This window comes from Malaya genurostris, chromosome 2, assembly GCF_030247185.1.
Source record: "Malaya genurostris strain Urasoe2022 chromosome 2, Malgen_1.1, whole genome shotgun sequence".
NCBI lineage: Eukaryota > Metazoa > Arthropoda > Insecta > Diptera > Culicidae > Malaya > Malaya genurostris.
In genome coordinates, this window is record NC_080571.1 from 37,050,023 (window position 1) to 37,076,182 (window position 26,160).

General features: G+C 37.7%; 1 protein-coding gene across 2 annotated transcripts in view; it reads right to left on the minus strand.

Moving 5' to 3' along the window:
• LOC131432900 (uncharacterized) overlaps positions 1-26,160 on the minus strand; it is a 669,773-nt gene that overhangs the window by 48,651 nt on the left and 594,962 nt on the right. For both annotated transcript variants that reach the window (XR_009229989.1, XM_058599478.1), the window contains exon 12: positions 1-4,194. This exon is cut by the window's left edge. Coding sequence is in view for 1 of the 2 variants with exons in the window: in XM_058599478.1 (XP_058455461.1) it covers positions 4,161-4,194 (34 nt within the window). In the remaining variant the exon portion in view is untranslated. The remainder of the gene's footprint in view (positions 4,195-26,160) is intronic.

A 26,160-nucleotide genomic window follows, 5' to 3' on the forward strand; every position in this document is an offset into this window, starting at 1 on the left:
TATTAGTCCTTGTCTGAAAAACACAAACGCGTGTCATGAGGATTCCAAAAGGACGCTTTATTACAAATCGAAAGAAAAAAAAACTTTTTTCCTTGCTTACGTTTTCAGTTACTTGTATTAAGCCATTCGTTCGCTTAATGAACTAACAACCGCCCAAGTAATGCTGAATGAATTGCAAACTAAAATGTGCAATTCATCCAGAGAAGCAGCTTGATCAAAGGCAAAAACTTACAGCGTAAAATTTCTTACTTGACGCATTTATTTTTCTGATCCAAGACTGGCTTTAAAAATGGACGACTTTTTTATATGTACTTTTTCTTATCACTTAGCTCAGAAACCACGAAAATGGTATCGAATAAGAAGTTCTAGGAAATCGATTGCGCACTCAGAAAAAAAAACACTGAAAAAATACAGTCGAATGATTTTTCAAGTATCAGATTTATTCAAATTTAAAAAGATGTCTCTTCAATTGTTTTCATAATTTTCTATCAAACTCAAACTCTAAATCCACATTTGATGTTAACTTGATTGATATCAATTACAAAGTGGCAGTCTTCAAGAAATCATGCGCCGCGTTGAACTTGTGTACAATTTTTCGTGCGCAAGTTCATTTTAAACTTGATCTCACTTCGTCAAATCAGAGCCGATTTTCAACCAATTTCTACAAACTATGATTCAAATGAATGGTCTTCTGGTCGCATACAAAATAGATGAACTTTATCTGCATTTGACTTCCTGGGACCTACTGGTTGATAAGTCTTCCAAATTTTACAATGCCATTAAGATGCGACGATGCAAGTAACGTAAACGGCTGACCATACGAACCATATCGACTATATCGATCACAGGTTTCTGGTTTTGAAGGTATCGGAAATAGAGATCAAAATCAATTTTAAACTGGGATTTCGGAGTTAACGGATGGATGGACATTTCGAGCAGTTAAGTCAATGAAGACTCAAATCCTAATCTAACTCTTTAAAGCTGATTTGTAAATTATTTCAATTTCAGGTCTTGTATGTTGCTGCCTGAACAATTTTTTTTCCACAAAATTCGGGAGAAGGTAATTGGAAGAATCCCAAAGTAATATATGTGATAATATGAGTGATATGAGCTAGGAACCATTACATCGCTACGTGAATTGAAACAGGGTTTATTTTATACACTTATATCATATTTTTATATTTCTATTTTCACTCGAATAATATGATCAGAAATTTTAGTTGAAAGGGTTTTGCAAAGAGCGAAGTTCAGAACTACTGCTCAACTGTTCGCATCGAAAGTACAAACGTTTACAGGTTTGCGCACTAGTTCAAAACACGCTGTTCAAACTTGTACAATGCGCTTGTGTACAAACTTGAGTACGATTCACCGTGTACAAGCTAAAAATTGCAGACGGTGTTCAAGTGCGTGTAAAAAAAAGACTGGAAAGTGAAGATATGACAACTGAAATAATTTCCATATATTTTTTAATATTTCTAAAACGATTACTTGTAAGAGACAGTTTGCCATGAGCAAATTTATACCTTGAATTCAGTTTTGTAAATCGCTTTAGGGGCTGTCCATAAAAGACGTCACGCTTTTTTGACGATTTTTGACTCCTCATCCCCCCTTTGTCACAAATTGTCACAGAAGCAAAGACCCCCTCCCCCTTGCGGCGTGACGTCTTTTATGAACAGCCCCTTATCGTGAACACAGTAGTTTCAATAACAGGTTTCAGAATAAAACTTTCCAAAGAGAATTTTCGGATGCGTTTTCTTTACTATATAATGTTATATTTTTTAAAAATCAATTTTGCAGTCTTAAAAAATATATACGACTTTTTGTTCAGTGTGTAGATTTTTTAGAGGAGAGCGGGTCAATTCGCCGAAAGCCATTTCGCCGAAAGTCGTTTCGCCGAAAGTCGTTTCGCCGAAAGTCGTTTCGCCGAAAGTCGTTTCGCCGAAGGGGCAATCGAAATGACAAACGGTGGAATGACCTTTTCGGCGAAATGACCCTTTCGGCGAAATGACCCTTTCTGCGAAATAATCCTTTCGGCGAAATGACTCTGATCCTTTTTAGAGTGTCCATTGGATTTCGATTTCATGTAATCGATGGCTATGAATCGGTTCAGTTTTGAGCACATGTGTAGAAAAATTGTCCTAAAATTCGTTTATCGAGCCAACCATATCAAGTTTGGGCTCGAGATAACTTTGAGAGTCCAAAATGCCGCTCAAAGAACTACTTTTACTCTGAAATGCACACAAGCAATACTGAGAAGATAGTGGCTCAAATTTTAATTTCTATATACATTCAATAAAACTTCAAATTGAAATGCTGCTTCAAATAGCCATCCCTGTCCGGAAAACGTAAACTTGTGACGTGACATTTTACTACTTGGTGCACATACACTTGTAAAAGTAGTACTACTCAAATTTTTTTCATGAATTTGTGGATACATTTAGGAATGAATGAAGAAAAAATGAGTATTTTCGTTTTCTATCATTTCCGAGTTCCTCTAGCCTAGAGTCTCATAGAAAAGCGACCCTTAGTTGCGTCAAAAGAAAACTAACATTTGAATAGTATGTAGGTATATAATCTCCGCGGACGTTACGTTTCAGTAAAACTTACAGTGAAATTGTCACGAACCGGAAAACTTAAATCATGAACTCTACATGTATTGAAAGTTGCGAAATTAGTTTCAGCTTCGTTAGTTGCCTTTTCCGAAGCAAATTTGAAACCTTAATTCAACGAGCACTCGAAACATGCAAATTACTTGAATCCAGTGCTTTGAACGAATGCTGATCCGCAACCGAGTAGAATTAGGGATTAGGAAGACCGACCGATACCTTCTTCGTTTTCTGTGTCACCAACCTGTGTCTGTCCGATAACGTTCGGAATGGAAGGGAAATCTTCGGGGCGTTAGTTCATTTCCAGGACTGTTTCCTTTTGTGCGAATCCATTGAGTCGGTTTATTTTCGGTAGCCGGGCTCCTTCCAGGAAGGATGGCGTGGTTAGGTGCGAAAGATCGGATCTGTTGTTGCTTTATTTGGATTTACGTCCGAAACGGTTATTTTTGGATTTCTGTTTGAATTTCCTTTTTTTTCGGTTTCTTTTCGGCCCGCCGTTTTTCAGTTCTTACCTGTCCTGCCGACTAGCCGACTAGGTTAGTTATGGTATAAAATCGAATTACGAAAGGTTTCCTTAATTTAGTAATACGAAAATGTGTGTACTTATGACGAACACCTAAGCCTAAGGTTAGTTTCGATTTCTTTTTTGTTGTGTGTGTTTCGTTTTCGCCTTCTGTGCACTTGTTGTCTGTTTTTAGCCTGCAGTTTTTTTTTCTGAAGGACTTTTACAGTTTATCTAGAGCTAAAGTTTCTATCTTTTTTTCTACAATCACTATGGTCTGGATCTTACATCCTAGGGGAACAGCGGTTTCAATTACCTTATGCTCAACAGCGGCTTATGATGTAACTCCAGTTAAAGTTGTACTGGAACAGAGACAGAGACAGATAGGATATTCGATAATATAAATCTTTGCACGTAACTTAATGTTCACAGCTTTGATTTTCTCACAGTTGATTCGTTTTCTTCTTCGCTCACCCGAAGACTTAATCCGTCGGCCACCGTCATCGCCTTCAAATATCTTCACAATCACAATCGTTGCTGTCGGTCGTTTCGGTGCCTCGGTAGAACCTAACCCCCTGCTCCCGGTCGTAGGTTATCCGGGATCGGCGCCTTCGCGAACCGGCACCTCCCTCGCCGGCATCGGTGTTACTGGCCGGGGTACCGCTGCTACAGCTGCTACTACCGGCCGTAGCCGTCGTACTCGCTCCGTTTCCACCGATCCCGCAACCACCGGAATCGTCATTGACTCCGCTGGTTCCACTACCGCCACTTCCACTCAACACACTACTGCCCGTGATGCTGTGCAACCGATGGACCATGCTGATCCGAAGGCCTTCCCTACTGCTACCACTATCGTGCTGTTGTAGCTGCTGTAGGGTTGGTAACTGGTGCTGTTGCTGCTGTTGTTGTTGCACTTGCTGCTGCTGCTGCTGCTGTTGCTGACAGTTGTAACTGCCACTTCCCTCACTTGGGTCATTTTGGGTGCGATTTCGTGTGTTTGGTCTCGCTTTCCGCCAGCGATCACCAAACAGTTGCTCCAGGTAATACCGTAGTCAGATTCTAGTTACCGTTGGTGCGTTCAGAAGTCTGTTGGCAAGGAAGAAGGTTAAAGCCATTAGAATCGATATTTCTTGTGCATTTGAATAAGTTTAAATGAACTTTTGTTTTTCAAATATTTCATTTAAAAAGTACGGGTGTGTAATGTCAGAGACATAACTGGATGTCGTGAATACGAATAAAACTGACACGTTTTCTTTACACTTTCGAATTCGAATTGATAGTTGATCGATTGTGTGAATTGCGAAACTTTCCCCTTTTTCACTACTAAAATTTTCAATGATTTTTGACGTCGATTATCTCATTTCGGATTTGCATATTTCATTGAAAGAAACTATCAAGATGCTGTACAGGATTCATATCTGCCTTTTGGAAGGACCAAATTGTGGAATTCTCTACACGGGCAAAATTCCGATTCTAGAAATGAGCAAAACGAGTCATGATTTGGGGAAAATAATATATTTTCGTAATATACAAGTGTAATCCGTAGTTTCCTCTCTCTTGTCGAGGCTAAGAATAATCTTCACCTACAGGTTCGAGACTAACATTCGCCCGATTCTCCAAATCCCTCGCGTCCACCATCTCTGTAGAAAATAACAAGATCTTTTTGCTGTCACTAACTTCTTCGTTCCCCCTTTCTCCGTTTCTCCACCATCTCGATGTCAACTAATTAGATCTTTATCGTTTTTGGTCATTCGTTCTCATACCCCCTTTTTCACCCCGTTTTCCACAAAATTACTTCTCTATACTTCTTTCATTCTCTTAGGCATCTAAGAGCTTAAGCAGTGTACCTTCAAATATGTTACTATTGAATAAAAAAAAAATATATTTTCTTGTTATGATAATACACCATGATTAAAATTTCTCGGACTGATTTCGATGAAATTTAAACGTAACGCACTTGAAGTTGTTGGGTATAATTTCAGGCGTGTTTCTGCTACGATGGTAATTTTTGCAACATCAATTCAGGCGTTGTGTGTGATTTTTGCAACGTTGATCATTTTTGCAATATAAATTCAGTGAAAAGCACGACGAGCTTCTTTTAAAATGAAATTATTCTGTTTTTGAAAAACGACGACGCAAAAGATAACGTGTTTACTTGCGTTCATTACTTCAGTTTTGATTTTGTGTTTCAGAATTTAAACACTTAAACGAACTGCATGAAAAAACACGAGTGAATCAAGCCTCTTAAAAAGAAACTCTATGTCGAATTCTTGCAAAAAAAATCGTCTTATTCATAATATTTAGGTACATCAATACAGCTTGTGTTGTTATATCTATGAAACAAATTAATCAAAGTGGTTGAACAAAATATTTTTCTGATTTTCGTTACATGGTGTTTCAAATTCACAATCGAATTAAACTAGCAACTATTCTAGCAACAACGATCACATCAAATATGTAATAATACATTCGAACAAAATGTAACATTGATATTTGTCAAATGAAAATTGTGTCTTATGATGTCGATTTTCGGTTCGTTATCTTTATTTTTATGTTATGTTGGTAGAACAACACGATTATTAAATAAACTAACATTTTCAGTAGGTCTTGCTTTTCAACGTCTGCTTTTTGCTTTACCATTAATCTATTAATCTATCACATCCTTTGAGGCAGAGGGTTCAAAGTGATATACGGGTAGAAAATTAGAGTTACGAGCTTTGAAAGAAATGCATTCTTCAAGTAACGCATTTTCGAACCATGATTAATTTTCAAGAGAGAAGAGTTATGGCTCATGATTTCATGACAAGTTAAAATGATTGGTTTCATGATTTTCTAATCGCAACAGCAGTAACGGATTTCTTTCCGTGTACGATATTTAGCGCAGGTCGGAACATTTTTCTCGAACGATTTTCGCACAGCGAAAAGTGCACGGAGCAAATCAAATTATTTTGGATTTTCACTAAACTGATGATTTCTACTTTCGATTTGCAAAGAAGTAATCTTAATAGTTCTTTAGATAACATTTAGAGCCATTAGAACGTCTGATTTTATATAATGTTGTCCACTTTTCGTTTCTTGTTTTCTTTCCCTCCAATGCAAAGCACCAGCAGCTGATGCAATATACAAACATTGTACAAATTCTCGCTGTTTGAATTGCCCCGACGTCTGCTTTCATCGAACGCACAAGAAGAAATGATCGATTTTCGACCACGGTTCCCAACGTTCAGTTGAAGATATGTGCCTGACTATCTCAAAATCGTCGTCCTTGTGCGACAAACCTAAGCAAAAGTTCCGCGTTTTTTTTTAATTTTCCGAAAACTTAATTTTTGAGTTGTTTATAAAAATTTTATCCTAAATTCCTGATCATATTTTTGATGAAATAGTGAAAGAATTATGAAGCTGCCATTAATACAAGTCGAGATATTCACGATTATGTTCTGCCCATTCTTCCATATGGCTAATTTTGAAAAGGCGCCCCATAGTAAAGTAAGTCGTATTCACGACAAAAATTATGGACACTATTTGACGGATACGGATGCCAACTCAGGGGTAGCAATTGACCAAAAATCGAAAATTCGAGCTATCATAGCTCAACTGTTTTTCAACGAATCTCAATAAATTTCACACCCTCGAATTCTGTGAGGTTCGTAGATTGATCAAAAACTACAAGGATCAGCCCCTGGGGTTGTTCGAGCCGTTGATGTGGAACAAGGCAACCAAAATTTCTAATGATCGATATTTTCAATTAATCGTCACACTTTTGAATCCGCAAATGCACGAGAGTGTGCTTAGATTGATCTTTATTAGGAACCAACACCGAACACGCAAACCCAGAATATAGACTCTAATAGTCGTGATTTGTATTTGTTTTGTAGCCGACAAAATTACATCAATAGCCCAAATGTATGCATTTATATGTTTGTACATGCTTGCGATACGGATATCGATATTTAAGCTTCTCTTCGCCAAGCTTGTGTTCAAGTTTTGTATGTAAGCAGTTATTTTTATAGCGTTTCTCTACCATTACTATCCTTCTGCGATTTTGGTTGAAGCGATAAACTTTATCTCATCATCAATCGAGTTCATCTTATATAAATTAGAAATTAATCTTATGCACTCAAAATTTACCCTGGGGTAGTTGTCATTTTCTCAGGCGAAACGACATAACATGGAATTTCATCCGATCTTGCATGATACAAGACCAAAGCATACCAGTTAAAGCTTCAAATCGTTTTATGGCACTTTTTGTCTTGCTGTCTAGCAACAACCTACCTCTAGCATGCTACACGTAGGTCTGAAACGTTAGCTATAATTTTACTTCTATTTATAGTTTCGCGTGCTTCCAACAGCTTCGCTTTTAGATCGATTGGCCAATCAGAGCGATGCTTTTCAATTGATATATCGCTTACTCCTTCAAAACCGTCGACTATGGCAGGGAAATCCGGTATGCCGGAGATTTTTTGCAGACCAAATAGGACACTGCTAGCTATTCATCAACATTTCAATGATATACAATTAAAAATACATGGCTATGTACATTCAAATCAATACGTAGAAATATTTCGAATCAAATAGTGACATAATATTAATAATTGGTACAAAATTGACTGAGCTGTAATTGTTCAAAACCTGACCACATTTCTACGTGTATTTCTCTTGAGTTTTTAGTTTGCACCTCTATATAGAAAACAAAAATGTGTTCCACATTAAAACTTTGTAGGAGACGATTGGTAAAGGAAAACCAACGAAAATTTGATTTTTCCCGTTCCAGGTTTTTTCACTCGCCCAATATGATGCCCTATCTGCTTTTCTATTTGCTTTCTTTAGGCATAAACGTCGCATAGAAAATATTGAACACTTCAATTTGACCGAGTCATAACTTGGTTGTTAGTCAACCGATTTCCGAAATTTGTTCACCATTGGAAAGGTACTACTTCTAGAAATAAAATGCACTGAAAAAACCGAACAATAGGGTTGTCTACCCTAAATTATAATGAGAACTGAAGAAAGATGGCCTCAGAAAAGGTGAGACTTTTTACAATGATCGTAAATATCTCGAATTTATAAATCTATATATTTGTACACATCATTCGATTGCTAGTGATACCAGCTACAATTTTTGTCTAACTACCATTCTTGCACTATCAAAAGAAAACCTTTAAAAATCGATGAATTTATAAATATATATATGTAATTTTCATTTTTTTCTCATGTTTGTATATTACTCAAAAATTAAAGCGATGACATGTACATTTTTCTACTCCAAAATATTGGAATCATTGCCAGAAACAATCTATTGATGAACAAAAATATATATCGATTCAAAGAATCTCAAGTAATTTGGTACAAATACATACAGAGAATTTCTATTATTAGGAAAATTTTGTCAAAAAAAAATCAATTTTGCCAAAAAAAAATCAAAAATAAAAACTTTTGAATTATATGACATATATTTTTTTATTATTTTTGTTGGAAATTTACTATGAGCAAAATGTACAAAAAAACTGAAACTTGGATTTCACTGACAATCTTTAAAATTCTGGTTTAATATACCTAAACTCTAAGAATAATTATATTTTTGTATTGCACAAAAGATCTAAACAACTTTTATGCACAACCCAAACGCAATTGACTACTAGAATTCAGATTTAGTTTTAGGTTTTCCGTAGAATCTCAAAAAAAATCGGTAGAAGATCGGAAATTTGAAAATTTAGATATTGCCATCCGTGTTGATTTCATCTATTTCATAGAGACGTTGAATAAGTTTTGTGACAATACAAAAATTTTAAATAATTTTAATGGTTTTATACAATAAGGAAAAAAACACAAAAAACAATTTTTGATTGGCAGGCGCATCCAGGTTACGTTTTCTGAACCGAAGTTATGAGCAAAACTAGTTCAACACAGGTTATTTTTAAACTGCTATATCAAACAATGAGGTAAATGAAAAAAATCCGTTTTTTGCATTTGACAGAAAATACTTTCGAACATGTTTATAAAAAAAGGCGGAGGATATATTTCTTAAAATTTTTTAAATTGTGTTCAAATATCGGGTTTTTCATTGAAAAATACTTTATCATGAAAGGCAATTATTAGCTATATCTGAAAATAAAGTATTTTTTCTTCTAGAGGGTTACCAGGGTTTTTACCACGTTTTCCACAATATTTACTTCTCTTTCATTCTCTTCGGCAATATCATTATCACCGCCCACGGGAGACAGCTCCAGTCGATGACCACCATGCGGGCCACCCGCCGGGCCTTCGTAGCCTGGGGGGTGTGCCTTAAAATTATAGTATAATATTGAATAAAAAAAAACAAAAATAAATTTTGAATCGTTTGGTCAAGATTTATTTGATTTATGTTTCCGGTCGTCAAAATGCAACACTTCCGTGGAAATGCCGCCAAGCCGCCATTTTGTTTTTCAATTTTTCAAACTGATAATTTTTTTTGTGCTTAAATATACATATTAAAAAGTGCTTTATGCCAAATTCGGATTACTCCATTTTTTGAATCCCAAAATAATTCCCCAAAAAGTCCTTCTCTTTTTTTTGCTACAGTGGTGTAACCCCTTAAACTGCAATAAAATTTGAATAGAATCTCGACGAGAAAAGCGGAGGTGGGACCTATATTTTCATTAGCCAATCACCAAGCGGACCAAAATTATGTCATTCCTTGATTTTTCGTGTACGGCCAACGGTTTCGATCGTTGGTCTACACTCAGAATTTCATATAGTAACAGATCGGCTGAAAAGTTCGTATCGTTTCTATGAGAGGGCGCCACTAGAATTAAATCCATACCATTTTCAGTTAGTACCAACCTTCAAAAGATACGTGTATAAATTTGACAGCTGTCTGATTATTAGTTTGTGAGATATTGCATTTTGAGTGAAGCTACTTTTGTTATTGTGAAAAAAATGGAAAAAAAGGAATTTCGTGTGTTGATGAAACACTACTTTTTGATAAAAAAAAGTGCCGGCGATACCAAAAAATGGCTTGATGAGTGTTATCCAGACTCTGCACCGGGCGAAGCAACAATTCGTAAGTGGTTTGCAAAATTTCGTACTGGTCATATGAGCACCGAAGACGATGAACGCAGTGGACGTCCAAAAGAGGCTGTTACCAATGAAAACGTGAAAAAATCCACAAAATAATTTTCAATGACCGTAAAGTGAAGTTGATCGAGATAGCTGACACCCTAAAGATATCAAAGGAACGTGTTGGACATATTATTCACGAATATTTGGATATGAGAAAGCTTTGTGCAAAATGGGTGCCGCGTGAGCTCACAATTGATCAAAAACAACAACGAATTGATGATTCTGAGCAGTGTTTGGAGCTGTTATATCGAAATGAAACCGATTTTTTTCGTCGATATATAACAATGGACGAAACATGGCTCCATCACTTCACTCCGGAGTCCAATCGACAGTCAGCTGAGTGGACTGCACGCGATGAACCGAACCCAAAGCGTGGAAAGACTCAACAATCGGCCGGTAAGGTTATGGCGTCTGTATTTTGGGATTCGCATGGTATAATTTTCATCGACTACCTTGAAAAGGGAAAAAACCATCAACAGTGACTATTATATAGCGTTATTAGAGCGTTTGAAGGACGAAATTTAAAAAAAAAACGGCCTCATTTGAAGAAGAAAAAAGTTTTGTTTCATCAAGACAATGCACCGTGTCACAAGTCGATGAAAACCATGCTGAAATTACACGAATTGGGCTTCGAATTGCTCCCTCATCCACCGTATTCTCCAGATTTGGCCCCCAGTGACTTTTTCCTGTTCTCAGACCTCAAGAGAATGCTCGCTGGTAAAAAATTTAGAAGCAATGAAGAGGTAATCGCTGAAACTGAGGCCTATTTTGAGGCAAAGGACAAATCGTACTACAAAAATGGTTTCGAAAAGTTGGAAGATCGCTATAATCGCTGTATCGCCTCTGATGGCAATTATGTTGAATAATAAAAACGAATTTTGGCAAAAAAATGTGTGTTTCTATTAAACGATACGAACTTTTTAGCCGAACTGTTAGCTTCTGCTTCGTTTGCCATTGGGAGGCTTCGCGTTATGTATAAAAAATACCGCATCATTCTGCGTAGTATGAAATTTGGCACAAAGAGGAATCTATAAATATCTCATTTTACCATTTTAGTCTTCAGCCGCTGCTGTGGTTGCCTATAAATGAAACACTTGCTTGTGTAGTGAGTGGATGACAGAACTTAGTTACATCTATTCGCTCGCTTGGTAGTTGCGTTTGCGTGTGTGAATGTCGAATTCAGGTTAATTCATGATTGCTAGAAATAATTTGTATCCAAGTTGGAATTTTGAGAGGTACAAAGTTCTCCGGGACAGCTAGTTTTGTTATCGTTTTTGTAAAAAAACAATGAAATTGTACAATGCACGCAATTTTCCTTTGCAAATATAACATGTCCCTACTTTGAGCAATCAAATCTCAGAAATGACTCCTGCATAAAATGTTCAAAACGACGAATGTAACATTTCAGCTGAACCAAGAAAAGCGATGTTGAAAAATAATCGCACAATTTTAAATCTTAATTAAAAATGAATAATTGAAACAACTTCATCTCTTCACAAAATCGTCCAATTTGTATGCGTGCAACATATCATAGTTACTAATTCACAATTTTCAAGTACAAAGATAACTTTTAGGCAAAAACGACACTTACGTCGTTTTGTTATTTCATCATGTACATTGGACAGTATGATAGGTCGTTTTTTCCTGGTTGACTTGACACATAAGTCGTTTTGCTTCTGTTAGTTACGTCGTTTTGCGAAAGTCACAGAGTTCATTCGTCGTTTTGTTACTCGCAGTTGTGTGAAAACCAGTTTTGCGCGAAAACATTAGTAAGAGCTAGTTTTGCATGTCAAGTGGAAAAAAATATGACAGTCGATTCGTTTTTAGTGCATTTTGATAATTTTCGCTTTTTTTTGACGAAGGATTCATAACGGTTTCTACGATTGGAAACAAATTAGTTTCTTGCTAAATTAATCCGCGTATTTTTCAACAAGCTTAATAGCAACTAGATCCCATTAAATATCTCATACTCTACAGCAAGTCTCACTTTCATAATATCACACTAGATCTGCTTTTTCGTGGAAAACTATTTTCTCGTAAGTCGGCGCATACACTTTTGTTTATGCTTTGGTACATTGGTCAAAACATTGCCAATTGACGAAAGTAGCATTAATGGTTATTTTTCATTTACTTCGACATACGTCAAATGTGTTGACAGATTTTTTAGTGAATCTATAGTCAATCGAGAAATGGTGTTCGGGTAGTGCGTGTATTAGGACATTCCTAACAAAATGCATTAAAATCTCGGTTTGTTTACTTTTGTTACTTAGGTCGTAATGAACATTTCATACAGACTTGACATTTTGCCATAAAAATAACACTGTGCGAGTCTCTAATGAAGAATAATTACTACGTAATGTTTCAAGATTTGGCAACCCAATGTTTAAAAATTTGTAAGCCATTTGGTAAAACGAATCTCTTCCTTAGATTTGTGATTTTTAAGCGAATTTTCAAAGTTATGAGGATTTTTATGCTATAGTTCTATACGGTTCGTATTTCCGCCAAAAAAAATAGATTTGAGTGAGGATGAATGTTGGTACCAAAGATGGCGCAAGTGTTTAACAGGATTCGATGGGGAGCGTAAAGTTCAAGGTGCATGAATACCAAAAACCTTTCTTTTATGTACCCACAATTCAACATTCTTTCTGAAAGATAGAATCCACACAGAGCCACAATTGTACCTTGTGTCGGTAGATTACCCGAAGATCCGGAAGCTACTTAAATATTAATCAATGCTACGAACATAACGAAAAGTCACGTCACGTCAAAGGGAATCACGAAATCGATTGAACCTTGAATTGACCTTTCCCTGTAGGTACCGTACCTATCTCAATTAATTATCACCCCGCAGTGTCTGCTTGCACAACACGCAGACAGCCGGGGTCTGTGTTTTCACCATTTCACAAGGAAGCGAGAAAGGATATGTCCTCGCGTGACACTAATTACCTAGTCCGCTTTCCGATCCATTGTCTAGTTGCTAACTTTAGCGTCTATCGGTCTGTCTATCTGTGTTTCTGTTGTCCGCGCACGTTCCGATCGATTGCCTGTGCCGCAAACCTGGCGTCAATTATGCATGTGCCCAACCGATGACGGGGAAGATACAAGGTCGGTCCGCAATTCAGCTGGAGACAGCTGATCGGTAATTTGAGATACACCCGCCGCGAGGGCACAGGGTTCGTGAGGAAGAAGATAAATTGAGGTGGATGTGCAGAGCAAACAATCGAGATCCTGGCGGACGAGGGAAATAATTGTTTCCTTCGACGGTGCTCATTTGCTATTCTATGCTTATCGTGTTCTCCGCCAATTCAGCACAAGAAATGAATTGAAATCAATTTCTTTTTTTCATCCGAACGTGCTGTGTTTTCATTAAAAACCCGACTCTAAATGATAAGTTATTTGAACGCTATAAATATTCTGGATATGTTGTAAACAAAAGTTTACTTTTTCGTGTCTGACGTTTGCAAATGCAAATCTAAAAATAACAACGCGAAACCCTGCATTCAGGTGCTATTAAGATCGCAATCGGAAGACCAATAGATTTTCTAGTGACGGGTAAATGGTGGCTTTGTTTAGGGGTTCACCGAATGGAAAATCGTTTTTTTCATTGTTTAAATCGATGTCATCAGATAACATAATTGCTAGAGTTCAAAAGTCGAATATAAACAAATACAAATAATAAACAAAAATTTCGTTATTAAATTTGTATTTGGTGTAAAGTTAGTACCTGTTTTAAGTACTACGCAACGAGGGAGACACATTTGTGCACGTTGTTTAAGACGGTCAATTTAGTCATTCAATTGATAACCAAAATGCTCTTATAATTGATTTTCTCGTCTGAATTCTGAACTTTATTTCAGGCTTACAATTTTGTTTCAAAATTCAGTTTCAGTGAAAGTAGATTTTACAGTAGAAAGATTTTGCATGATACGCTTTCTGTGATGATTCGTTCAATTCAGGCGGTTGATATTTGCGCGCCTTAGTTTGGCAATGAATTTCACCTTAATGCTCCTTCATACTAAACTTGAACTTTCAGTTATTTGTGGTTATCTCATTCCACTGACAGTTTCATTATATTAAATTTCTAAATACATTGCTGAACATACTTCGAGGGCATGGAGTTCCTGCGCTGAAGACAACAAGAAATATTCGCGATTAAGTTCTGCCCATTATATTACAGAGAGAATTTTGAAAAGGCGCCCTATAGTAAAGTAAGACGTATTCACGTCAAAATATGCTACGATAAGTGTTGGTACTCATTCAGTAATAGCCGTTCAACCGAGAAGGTTGTGTATAGAAGCGTACAGTTTAATAACGCTGGTTAGTTTACACGCGTTAAATACGACAACGGTTGAACTACAGGTAGAGACCTGTTGGCAGCAGCCGTTAAAACGTAAAATCGTGCTGCATAAGAGAGCCCTAGTGCTGGGCCAAGCTGGTGAAGGAAACAACAAAGGGCGTTTCCCAAGCTCTACCCAGGCCACAATATACAGCCACAAGTGCTGAGCAGGAGAGTGCAAAGGCACATTGAAGAAGAAGAGTGCAAAGGCACACAGAAGCAGGAGAGTGCAAAAGCACACCGGTGCGAAGGCACTTCGGTGCAGAAGCATATCGGTGCGGAGCACAAGGAAGAAGGAGACAAGACAACTCGGTCTTTCCACTGCCATACAACACGCAGGTATACACCGGTGCCCTGCGCTGGTTGCAGCTGGCGAAGACAAAAGTAAATCGAAAATCGAGTGGTGCTGGATGTCAGGTAGCAGTAGCATCACATCCAACAAGAACATCTAGAGCAACGAGGATCTACACGGCAGTGCAACGGAGATAGACAACAATTTCAAGGTAGAAGTTTTTTCTTTTCCTTTTGATTGAGTACTGTGTAGTGTTGGTTTCATTTTTTATTTTAAAGTTTGATTAAAAATTTTAATGTGATGGATGAATCCATGGACGTAAATCCTTGCATGAATCCTATACCCCCACGAACGAAAAAATATCAGGAGAGCTCTTCTGGGCCTTGGATAGTCTTTTTTAGACGTATATCAAAGCCATTAAACATTTACCAAATTTCTAAAGGTTTGACATCACGATACTCTTCAATCAAAGAGATCATAAAAGTAAATAACGATAAAATTCGTGTTGTGGTAAATAATTTGAAACACGCGAATGATATTGTCTCTTCGGAACATTTCATTAAAGAGTATAAAGTTTACATACCCTCCAAAGATGTCGAAATTGACGGTGTTGTTACCGAAGCGAGTCTTTCGGTAGATGATTTACTCAAGCATGGTGTTGGTCGTTTCAAGAACTCTATGCTTGAGGGTGTGAAAATACTGGAGTGCAAACAACTGTACTCAGTAGTTTATGAAGAGGGAAAAAAAGTTTATCGCCCATCAGACTCGTTTCGAGTGACATTTGCCGTCCCATGTCTATGTCGATAAAATTCGCCTCCCTGTTCGGCTTTTTGTTCCAAATGTAATGAATTGTACGAACTGCAAAAAATTCGGCCACACAGCTACTTACTGTAGTAATAAACCAAAATGTATTAAGTGTGAAGGGCCTCATAAAGATAATGATTGCAACAAGGAAATTGAAAAATGTATTTATTGTGGGAATAGTCCTCATGATGATATTTCAGTATGCACTGCATTTAAAGTGCACAAAGACAAAATTAAGCTTTCTTTAAAAGCACGGTCTAAGCGCACATATGCAGAAATGCTTAAAACGGTCATTGATGTCCCCCCTTTGGAAACCGAAAACGGGTTTTCAAATCTAGAGGAAACAGAGGACTCTGACTCTGACGAAAATAGTGAAGGTAATTCGTTTATCACTACCCAAGGGTCAGTTAAGAGAAAGAAGTCTTCTTCCAAATTATCAAAAAAGACACCTAAAGTTTCATCTTCAAAAAAAGATCCCCGTGTTAAACAAAAAAAGTCAAAACCAAAGATTGTGCCTCCTGGTTTGTCAAATTCACAAACCAATCCAGGTTCTAGCACAGAAAAAGGTAATAATCCTGTGGGCTCCATTTCACAGCCACCAACAGGATTACTGAAGTTTTCGGAAATTGTTGAATGGATTTTCTCAGCATTCAATATATCTGAACCCTTAAAGACCCTCATAATAGCATTCCTTCCAATAGCTAGAAATTTTTTGAAGCAGTTATCAGCTCAATGGCCAATTGTCTCAGGTTTTGTATCTTTTGATGGATAATTTATCACCCGCCGCAAATGATACAATCACTGTCCTGCAGTGGAATTGTCGAAGCATCATGCCAAACTTGATTCATTTAAAATTTTATTGCATAGTCAAAAATGTGATGTATTTGCTTTATGCGAAACATGGCTTACTTCAAACATAGCTTTAAATTTTAATGATTTTAACATTATACGTCTCGATAGAGACTCTCCGTATGGTGGAGTGCTTTTGGGAATTAAGAAATGCTGTTCCTTTTATAGATTAAACATCCCTTCAACTTCTAATATAGAAGTTGTTGCTTGCCAAATAAACATTAAAGGCAAAGATATTTGCATAGCTTCGGTTTATATTCCTCCAAAAGCACAAGTTGGACAGCGACAGCTTAATGAAATGGTTGAAGCCCTTCCTGCTCCACGATTGATTCTGGGGGATTTAAATTCGCACGGAATGATGTGGGGTTCCGTTTACAATGATAGCAGATCATCTTTAATACAAAACATTTGTGACAATTTTAGCATGACGGTTTTAAATATAGGTAGCATGACACGGATCCCAAGACCTCCTGCACCCCCTAGTGCATTAGATCTATCTCTTTGCTCAACATCAATTCGACTAGATTGCACCTGGAAAATACTGCCTGATTTACACGGTAGCGATCATTTACCAATCATCATCTCAATTAGCAGTAACAAAGGCATTGCTAATTCAGTTAATATTCCATATGATTTGACAAAAAATATCGACTGGATTAAATACCAAAGTAGAATCTCTAGTATTTTGAATTCAATGGAAGAGCTCCCTCCACTTGAAGAATAAGACTTCCTCATTTGTTCGATTCTGGAGGCAGCAGAACAATCCCAAACTAAACGCTTTCCTGGGCCAACGACTAACAGAAGGCCTCCCAACCCCTGGTGGGACAAAGAGTGCTCAGAGGCTAAACTCGCAAAACAAAATGCTTGCAAGACGTTTCTAAAACGGGGAGGAGGAACTCCTCAGAATTTTGAAAAACTTATGGTTTTAGAAACCAAGTACAAGAGCATACTTCGAGCCAAAAAATGTAGCTATTGGAGACATTTTATCGAAGGTTTGTCAAGAGAAACCTCAATGAGCACTCTTTGGAATACGGCCAGACGAATGAGGAATCGTAACGTGGGCAATGAGAGTGATGTATACTCGAACCGATGGATATTTGACTTTGCTAGGAAAGTTTGCCCAGATTCTGTTCCTACGCAAAGCATTATACGGGAATCTCCTCCAAATAATGGTTATATTAATAACCCATTTTCAATGATGGAATTTTCTATAGCACTCTTGTCTTGTAACAATAACGCCCCTGGGTTGGACAGAATTAAATTCAACTTGGTGAAGAATCTGCCCGACCTCGCAAAAAGACGTTTGTTGGAATTGTTCAACAAGTTTCTTGAGCAAAATATTGTTCCGCCTGACTGGAGACAAGTGAAAGTTATCGCCATTCAAAAGCCGGGGAAACCAGCTTCCAATCACAACTCATATAGACCCATTGCGATGTTGTCCTGCATCAGAAAATTGTTCGAAAAAATTATTCTACGACGTCTCGACACTTGGGTCGAGACGAACGGTTTGTTGTCAGATACTCAGTTTGGCTTCCGTAGAAATAAAGGGACGAATGATTGCCTTGCATTACTTTCGTCTGACATCCAAATTGCCTTCGCTCAAAAGCAACAAATGGCATCTGTATTTTTAGACATTAAAGGAGCATTTGATTCAGTTTCCATTGATGTTCTTTCAGACAAGCTCCACCAACATGGACTTCCAGCGGTTATAAATAATTATTTGCACAACCTTTTGTCAGAGAAGTGCATGTATTTTTCACATGGCGATTTGGCAACATTCAGAATTAGCTACATAGGTCTCCCGCAAGGCTCATGCCTCAGTCCGCTCCTCTATAATTTTTACGTGAATGACATTGACAGCTGTCTTGTATCCCCATGTACACTAAGACAATTGGCAGATGATGGCGTGGTTTCAGTTACTGGACCCAAAGCTATTGATCTGCATAAACCATTGCAAGATACCTTAGATAACTTGTCCGTTTGGGCTGTTCATCTTGGTATCGAATTCTCTGCGGAGAAAACAGAGTTAGTCGTCTTTTCAAGAAAGCATGATCCCGCGCAGCTTCAGCTCCATATGATGGGAAGAATGATCCAACAGGTTTTAACTTTTAAATACCTCGGGGTGTGGTTCGATTCCAAATGCACGAGGACACATTAGGTATCTGATAACGAAATGCCAACAAAGAGTAAATTTTCTTCGAACAATAACAGGATCTTGGTGGGGTTCTCATCCGCAAGATCTAATAAAATTGTATCAAACAACGATACTTTCAGTGATGGAATATGGATGCGTTTGTTTTCGTTCCGCTGTAAACTCTCATATTATCAAACTTGAGCGAATTCAGTACCGTTGTTTGCGAATTGCCTTAGGCTGCATGCACTCGACACATACAATGAGTCTTGAAGTTCTGGCGGGAGTTCTTCCATTTAAAGATCGATTTTGGGAGCTTTCATCACGCCTACTAATAAGATGTGAGGTGCTGAATCCCATGGTAATTAATAATTTCGAACGACTAGTCGAGCTTCGATCTCAAACAAAATTTATGACAGTATATTTTAACCATATGTCACAGGAAATCAACCCTTCAAGATATATTCCTATCCGTGTCAGCATCCTAAGTGCCCCTGACTCAACTTTATTTTTCGATACATCCATGCAGCGTGAAGTGCGTGGAATCCCGGATCATCTACGCTCGACGAAAATCCCAAAAATATTTTCAAGTAAGTTCAGGCATATTGACTCTGAGAAAATGTTTTACACGGACGGATCGCGAATTGAAGAAGCGACAGGGTTTGGTATGTTCAACAATAATGTTTCAGCCTCATTTAGGCTTCAAGAACCTGCATCTGTTTATATAGCAGAGCTAGCAGCAGTTCATTATTGTTTGAGTGTAATCGTCACATTATCTCCAAACCATTATTTCCTCTTCACAGATAGTCTGAGTGCAATTGAAGCCATTCGCTCAATCGCTGCTGGCAAAAATGAACCGTTTTTCTTGGGTAAAATAAAACAGTGTCTGAACGACATACTGAATAATAATTATCTAATCACTATAGTCTGGGTCCCGGCTCATTGCTCCATTCCAGGCAATGAAAGAGCCGATAATTTAGCCAAACGTGGTGCTATTGAGGGTGAAATTTATGAGCGACCGATTGCTTTCAACGAATTCTATAGTTCGTCTCGCCAAAGAACACTTGCCAGCTGGCAAGCATCTTGGGATAGAGATGATCTGGGTCGGTGGATGCACTCAATTATTCCGAAAATATCGACAAAGGCATGGTTCAGGGGACTGGATGTGAGTAGGGATTTCATTCGTGTGATGTCCAGACTCATGTCCAATCACTACACGTTAGATGCACATCTCCTTCGAATTGGGCTCTCCGAGGCTAATCATTGTGCTTGCGGAGAAGGCTATCGGGATATTGATCATGTCGTTTGGACATGCGTGGAGTATCGTGATGTCAGATCTCAACTAATAAATTCTTTGCGTACCCAAGGTAAACTATCCAATATCCCAGTTCGAGACATTCTTGCTTGTCGTGACCTTTCATACATGAAACTTATTTATCATTTCATAAAGAAAATTGGAGTTTCAATTTAATAAAGGCCCCTTTTAAGACTTAGTTCTGATCCCAGCTGCGTCCATGAGTTCAACCAATAGCTAAATTAGAATAAAAATTATGTAATGATACAAACAAACTCGAAACAGTTTATGAAATTATCAACAAAATGTCTGAAAATAACAGCTTATTTTATAATTTATAGAAGTTAATCGTTTGGTTCAAATAATATTTCCGAGTAGATTTCATAATTAATGACGAGTTACCTAAGATGATATTTAAGCTATAAGAGAATATTTTTTAATAAATTCAAAACGTTGTGACTATGTTAGAATTAAATTAGGATAAGAATATTATGTAAAAGTGATGCTACGGCGAAGAAAAACTTATGTAAACTGCCTTAAGAAATAAACGTATTTATGGAAAAAAAAATCCCATGGATAGTTGAATTGGAAAAAAAAAGTGTTGGTACTAATCTAGATGAAAATTATCAGCTATTTTCTGAAAAGTTTTCCAACGTTTTCTCCTATGAAGTCTTGTCACCGAGTCAAATTGCCCAAGCAGCAATGAACGTTCCAGTATCAGTCGTTGAGTACCACCAGTGTTGACCTAACTTCAGTTAAAATCGCTATCGCCAAAATGAAGTCTTCAAGCTCTTCCGAACCCGATAGTAGTCATGCAATATTTGTGAAAAAAATGCTCCAGGAATTTCATCTTTATCCGAACCTATTGAACCGATTTTCACAAATCTTGATTCAAATTAAAACTCTCGTTGTTTTAAATGATACTGTGCAATTTCATCTAAATCCGACTTCCGGTTCCCAAATTACACATCGAAACGTGTCAAAACTATCAAGCCGTCATGCAAAATGACGATGCAAAACCGGTACGCATCGGTACGTGCTGGTACGGAAGGAGAAAACAACACCGCCTTTGCGAACGAATCACTCAGCGTGCTTTGTTCAATTTCGTATAGCATGCAGGGTTGCCACATTCAAATCTACATTTTCAGGAGAATAATCTGTAAATCTGCATTTGAGGATCAAAATTCTGTATTGAAAATCTGTATATGAAAATGATAAGAAATAAAAGCGCAACGAAATGAAAAAGTTATTAGATCGAATCTGAAGATGACAGCTACTTTTTGTTCAGTGGTAGCATATTGTAGTCTCTTGGATTGCTTGTTGAATTTCACCCGGGTCCGACTTCGGGTTCTGTAACTAAACTGGTAAAGTGTGATTAAAATTTCGAACCGTCATTTAGTGCGACTATGCAAAATAAAGAAACATTCTTATGAACTTACATAATTGTTTACAAATTGAAAAGTTGATTTTCCTTCTTTTGTAATTTCGTTAATGGAAAACAAAACATAATACCTTGTTGATTTTTTGATGCGTTATATAAAAACTATCGATATTTCTTGATAACATATCATAGTCACTACCACGGAGCTAAATATAATGCTTGGGGTTTTCAGAGTAAGGTTACTTCCGGTAACTATTCAGTATTCAGCGAAAGGCAGACTAAAGAATGACCTATGATTGAAATAGTAGAAATGAAAGTTTGCAATTAATTATCTCAGAAACCGGACTTGAACCCATTCCCGGAAATCATTCTTGTCAATAGAACTACTCTCGATGTCATAAAGCACTATCCGGAAAGCAACCCAATTGAGTATAAGTGAGTACTTCGGTTTGAATTAATCAGCCATGCGTCTCCATAATTGCTCTATCTAAAGTGGACCGCATGGTGGTTAACTCAGGTAGCACACAGTTTATAAATTTTATGCTGATGACTAAGGAATTGATACTTCACACAAATGACAAAAAATATTTTCTTACATTGCCGTTTCAAACTTCCGAGCGAACTGACTGGCTTTGGGTTTACAGCGAAAGCTAAAAATCTCAAAATTTTGCTCTGTCACAGAGTTGAATTTATGCAAAAAAAATATAAGATGACACTAGATTTCGACGTTTCAGACAATTCAGACAGGGATTTGGCATCAAAAAATGGTGATTTCTCAAGATAGAAAATTTGTAAACTTTGATCCGATCCGATTTAGCTCAAATTTTTCATAGGGACTTTTTTGAGGTGCTTAAACTTTTGAGTACTACCACTTAACGAAATTTAAGATGACCCTAAAATATTGGCAATGTAGTCGTCAGTTTTTTGCGAAGCAAAATTTGAATTTACTGGGATGTTTCTATTTTGTTGATCTGATTGAGGTTCGGCGCCTGTAACTGTATCAAAGTGATAGTGGTACTTGTTTGAAATCATGGACTATTCGAAATGATTGAGTGAGCTGAGAAAAAATTCTGATCGTTTCTAGATGGACACAGTAAACATTGACATTTTCCAAAATATTTTTTCTCAACTGCAGATTTACAGGGTGCGCCATCTAGACAGGACCTTTTTCAGCCGATTTTGGAAAATGAATAAGATTTATTTTGGGTATACATTGCCATTTATTAGTAATTCACTCAGAACATCTAATGCCTGCCTTCGTTAGAAACACAATATGCGATCATTTGTGGACATTTTGCGTTGTATTAGACAGCATTTCGGGTGTAATAGCGTTTTAGTTTTTCAATAGCCTTTGGTTTTCTGGCATATATTTCTCGCCATAATACGGTCTTACAAGCCAGTTATTGTATGTTCGAGCCCCGACCTGGAAGGGTTCTTGGCGTCAATAGAATCGTAGCACTAGCCATGGAATGGTTTTGTACACGCTAAGAATCGGTTGCGAAGTCTGTTGTTTTTGTTTTGGTTGAGGAAACTTATGGAAATCCATTACCAACTGAAACCATTTTTCTTAGCATTTTCATCTAATCAGTTTATAAAAATTGTGAAGATTTTTTTCATCTAGATAACTCGAAATATTCTCAAAACTCATTAAATGCACTTTCATTGACTTGCAAGTAATTTCTGATGTAAATAATTGCTAATGTTTTCGCTACCTATTTCCAACATTTGTTCACAAGAACCCAGTTCCAATAGTTGCGAGAAACCCCCAAACCCCCTCCCCGACCAATTTGCACGGGCCTGGGATGACTGGAGAAAGTGTTTGTTTACATGTCAATAACAGCTGCGCAATCGTTTCGGTACGGTTTATCGTTTCAATGATGATTCGAATTGATCCGGGAACGCGAAAGAAAATTCTGCCCACTTGGTGCTCAGAAAGTGGTGTCACGAACAAAGAAATTGCAAAACGGGTGAAAGTGCACCACACCAGTGTCAAAAATATTATCGAGAAGTTCGGTAAGACTCTTTCCATGAAGGATTTGCCCCGATCCGGTAGGAAAACGGGTCCCAGCCAGCCCGGTCGGGACTTAAAAGTGGTTGAGTACATCAGGAAAAACCCATCGGCGTCGACGCGGGATTTGGCCAAGCAGTTCAACACCAGCATCGGGATGATGCAACGGATCAAAGTTCGGAATTCCCTGAAAACGTACAAGAAACAGAAGCTGCCGAAAAAGTCCCTGGTACAGCAAGTTCAGGCCAAAACAAGAGCGCGAAAACTGTATAACCGGATTCTACAGAATAAAGACGGATGCATCCTGATCGACGACGAAACCTACTCCAAGGAAGACTCTCGAGCGCTGCCCGCACCGAAATATTATACGAAATCGGTTACCAGGACCTGGACGACGCTGACACCACGGTGGCGATGGAAAGGTTGGGCAGAAGGTGTTGGTCTGGCAAGCAATTTGTACCTGTGGTTTGCGGTCGTCGATTTTCTTCACGAAGGGCACAATTAACGCCAAGCTGTACGAGGAAGAATGTTTGAAGAAGAGAATGCTGCCACTGTACAGAAAGCATAAGGCTCCTCCTCTCTTCTGGCCGGATTTGGCTTCAACCCACTACGCCAACTCCGTTCTACAGTGGTTGTCAAAAAATAATGTGCAATTCGTGGAGAAGCACATCAACCCACCGAACTGCCCGGATCTTCGGCCAATTGAAAAGTATTGGGTAATTGTCAAGCGGCACTTTCGAAAGGAAGGTACAGTGTCCCAAAACAGGCAGGAGTTCAAAAAAAAAAAAAACTTGACAGCTGCCACCAGGAAAGTCACAAAAGTAACTGTGCAGAATTTAATGAAGAATGTCAAATCCAAAGTGCGAGCGTTCCACAGAAACTAGGCTTTTCTTCAATATAATCAGTGAAATGCATAAAAATGTAATTTTTCTACAATATATCGAAAACTGATGCCAAAATATGTTTTTTTTCGCTTTTTTATTCAATAATCAATGTTGCTAACTACTTTTCGATACACTCCTTAACCGATTATTACAGACTAAGATGCAAATAAAGGGTCTTAAAATTCTTTAAAAAGTCCCCGAGAAATTGTGCAATTAGTGAATACAATTTCATGAGTTTTTTTTTTCTCCACAAGCGATGGCGAAACGAGGTGAAAATTTTTGTAAAACTCACTGCTTAATTCAGTTATTATTATAGTTGGCAGGTCCTGCTAGTTAGTGAATATTTAAAACTACTTTAGGACTACTAGTCTACGGTTTCCGCTTCCGAAAGCACAGCGATAACAGCGAAGAAAAGCTCCAAAAACGAAACTTTCTTCGATTTCTCAGCAACAGTTAAACCGGTTTTCACAATCATGATTCAAATTAAAGTTCTCGTTGTCTATAAATATACCGTTCAATTTCATCTAGATCCGACTTCTGGTTCCGAAATTATTGGGCGGTGAGTGTCAAAAGATTTAAATCGTCATTCAAAATGACGATGCAAAACTGGTACGCGTCGGTACGTGCGGTTTTGCTCCGTCCGCAGTGTGCCACATTTAAATTTATTTTTCAAGCGAAAAATATGTAAATTTGTAAGTCTTTTATTCAATTTGTACCTACTTGTTAGTGTAGGCACAAATTCATGATAACGATGATTTTCTATAAAAGTACACTTATTGCCTTTCTCACATGGAAAGTTTATGCAATCAATTGAAAAATTGAATAGTGAAAATTGGCTCGGACTATTCGACACAGTTCATGGAGCTGAGCAATGTCTGTGAGTGTGTATGAGTAACAGTTCGGCTGAAAAGTTCGTATCGTTTAATAGAAACACACATTTTTTTTACCAAAATTAGTTTTTATTATCCATCATAATTGCCATCAGAGGCGATACAGCGATTATAGCGATCTTCCAACTTTTCGATACCATTTTAGTAGTACGATTTGTCTTTTGCCTCAAAATAGGCCTCAGTTTCAGCGATTACCTCTTCATTGCTTCTAAATTTTTTACCAGCGAGCATTCTCTTGAGGTCTGAGAACAGGAAAAAGTCACTGGGGGCCAAATCTGGAGAATACGGTGGATGAGGGAGCAATTCGAAGCCCAATTCGTTCAATTTCAGCATGGTTTTCATCGACTTGTGACAAGGTGCATTTTCTTGATGAAACAAAACTTTTTTCTTCTTCAAATGAGGCCGTTTTTTTTTTAATTTCGTCCTTCAAACGCTCTAATAACGCTATATAATAGTCACTGTTGATGGTTTTTCCCTTTTCAAGGTAGTCGATGAAAATTATACCATGCGAATCCCAAAATACAGACGCCATAACCTTACCGGCCGATTGTTGAGTCTTTCCACGCTTTGGGTTCGGTTCATCGCGTGCAGTCCACTCAGCTGACTGTCGATTGGATTTCGGAATGAAGTGATGGAGCCATGTTTCGTCCATTGTTATATATCGACGAAAAAAATCGGTTTTATTTCGATATAACAGCTCCAAACACTGCTCAGAATCATCAATTCGTTGTTGTTTTAGATCGATTGTGAGCTCACGCGGCACCCATTTTGCACAAAGCTTTCTCATATCCAAATATTCATGAATAATATGTCCAACACGTTCCTTTGATATCTTTAGGGTGTCAGCTATCTCGATCAACTTCACTTTACGGTCATTGAAAATCATTTTGTGGATTTTTTTCACGTTTTCATCGGTAACAGCCTCTTTTGGACGTCCACTGCGTTCATCGTATTCGGTGCTCATATGACCAGTACGAAATTTTGCAAACCACTTACGAATTGTTGTTTCGCCCGGTGCAGAGTCTGGATAACACTCATCAAGCCATTTTTTGGTATCGGCGGCACTTTTTTTCATCAAAAAGTAG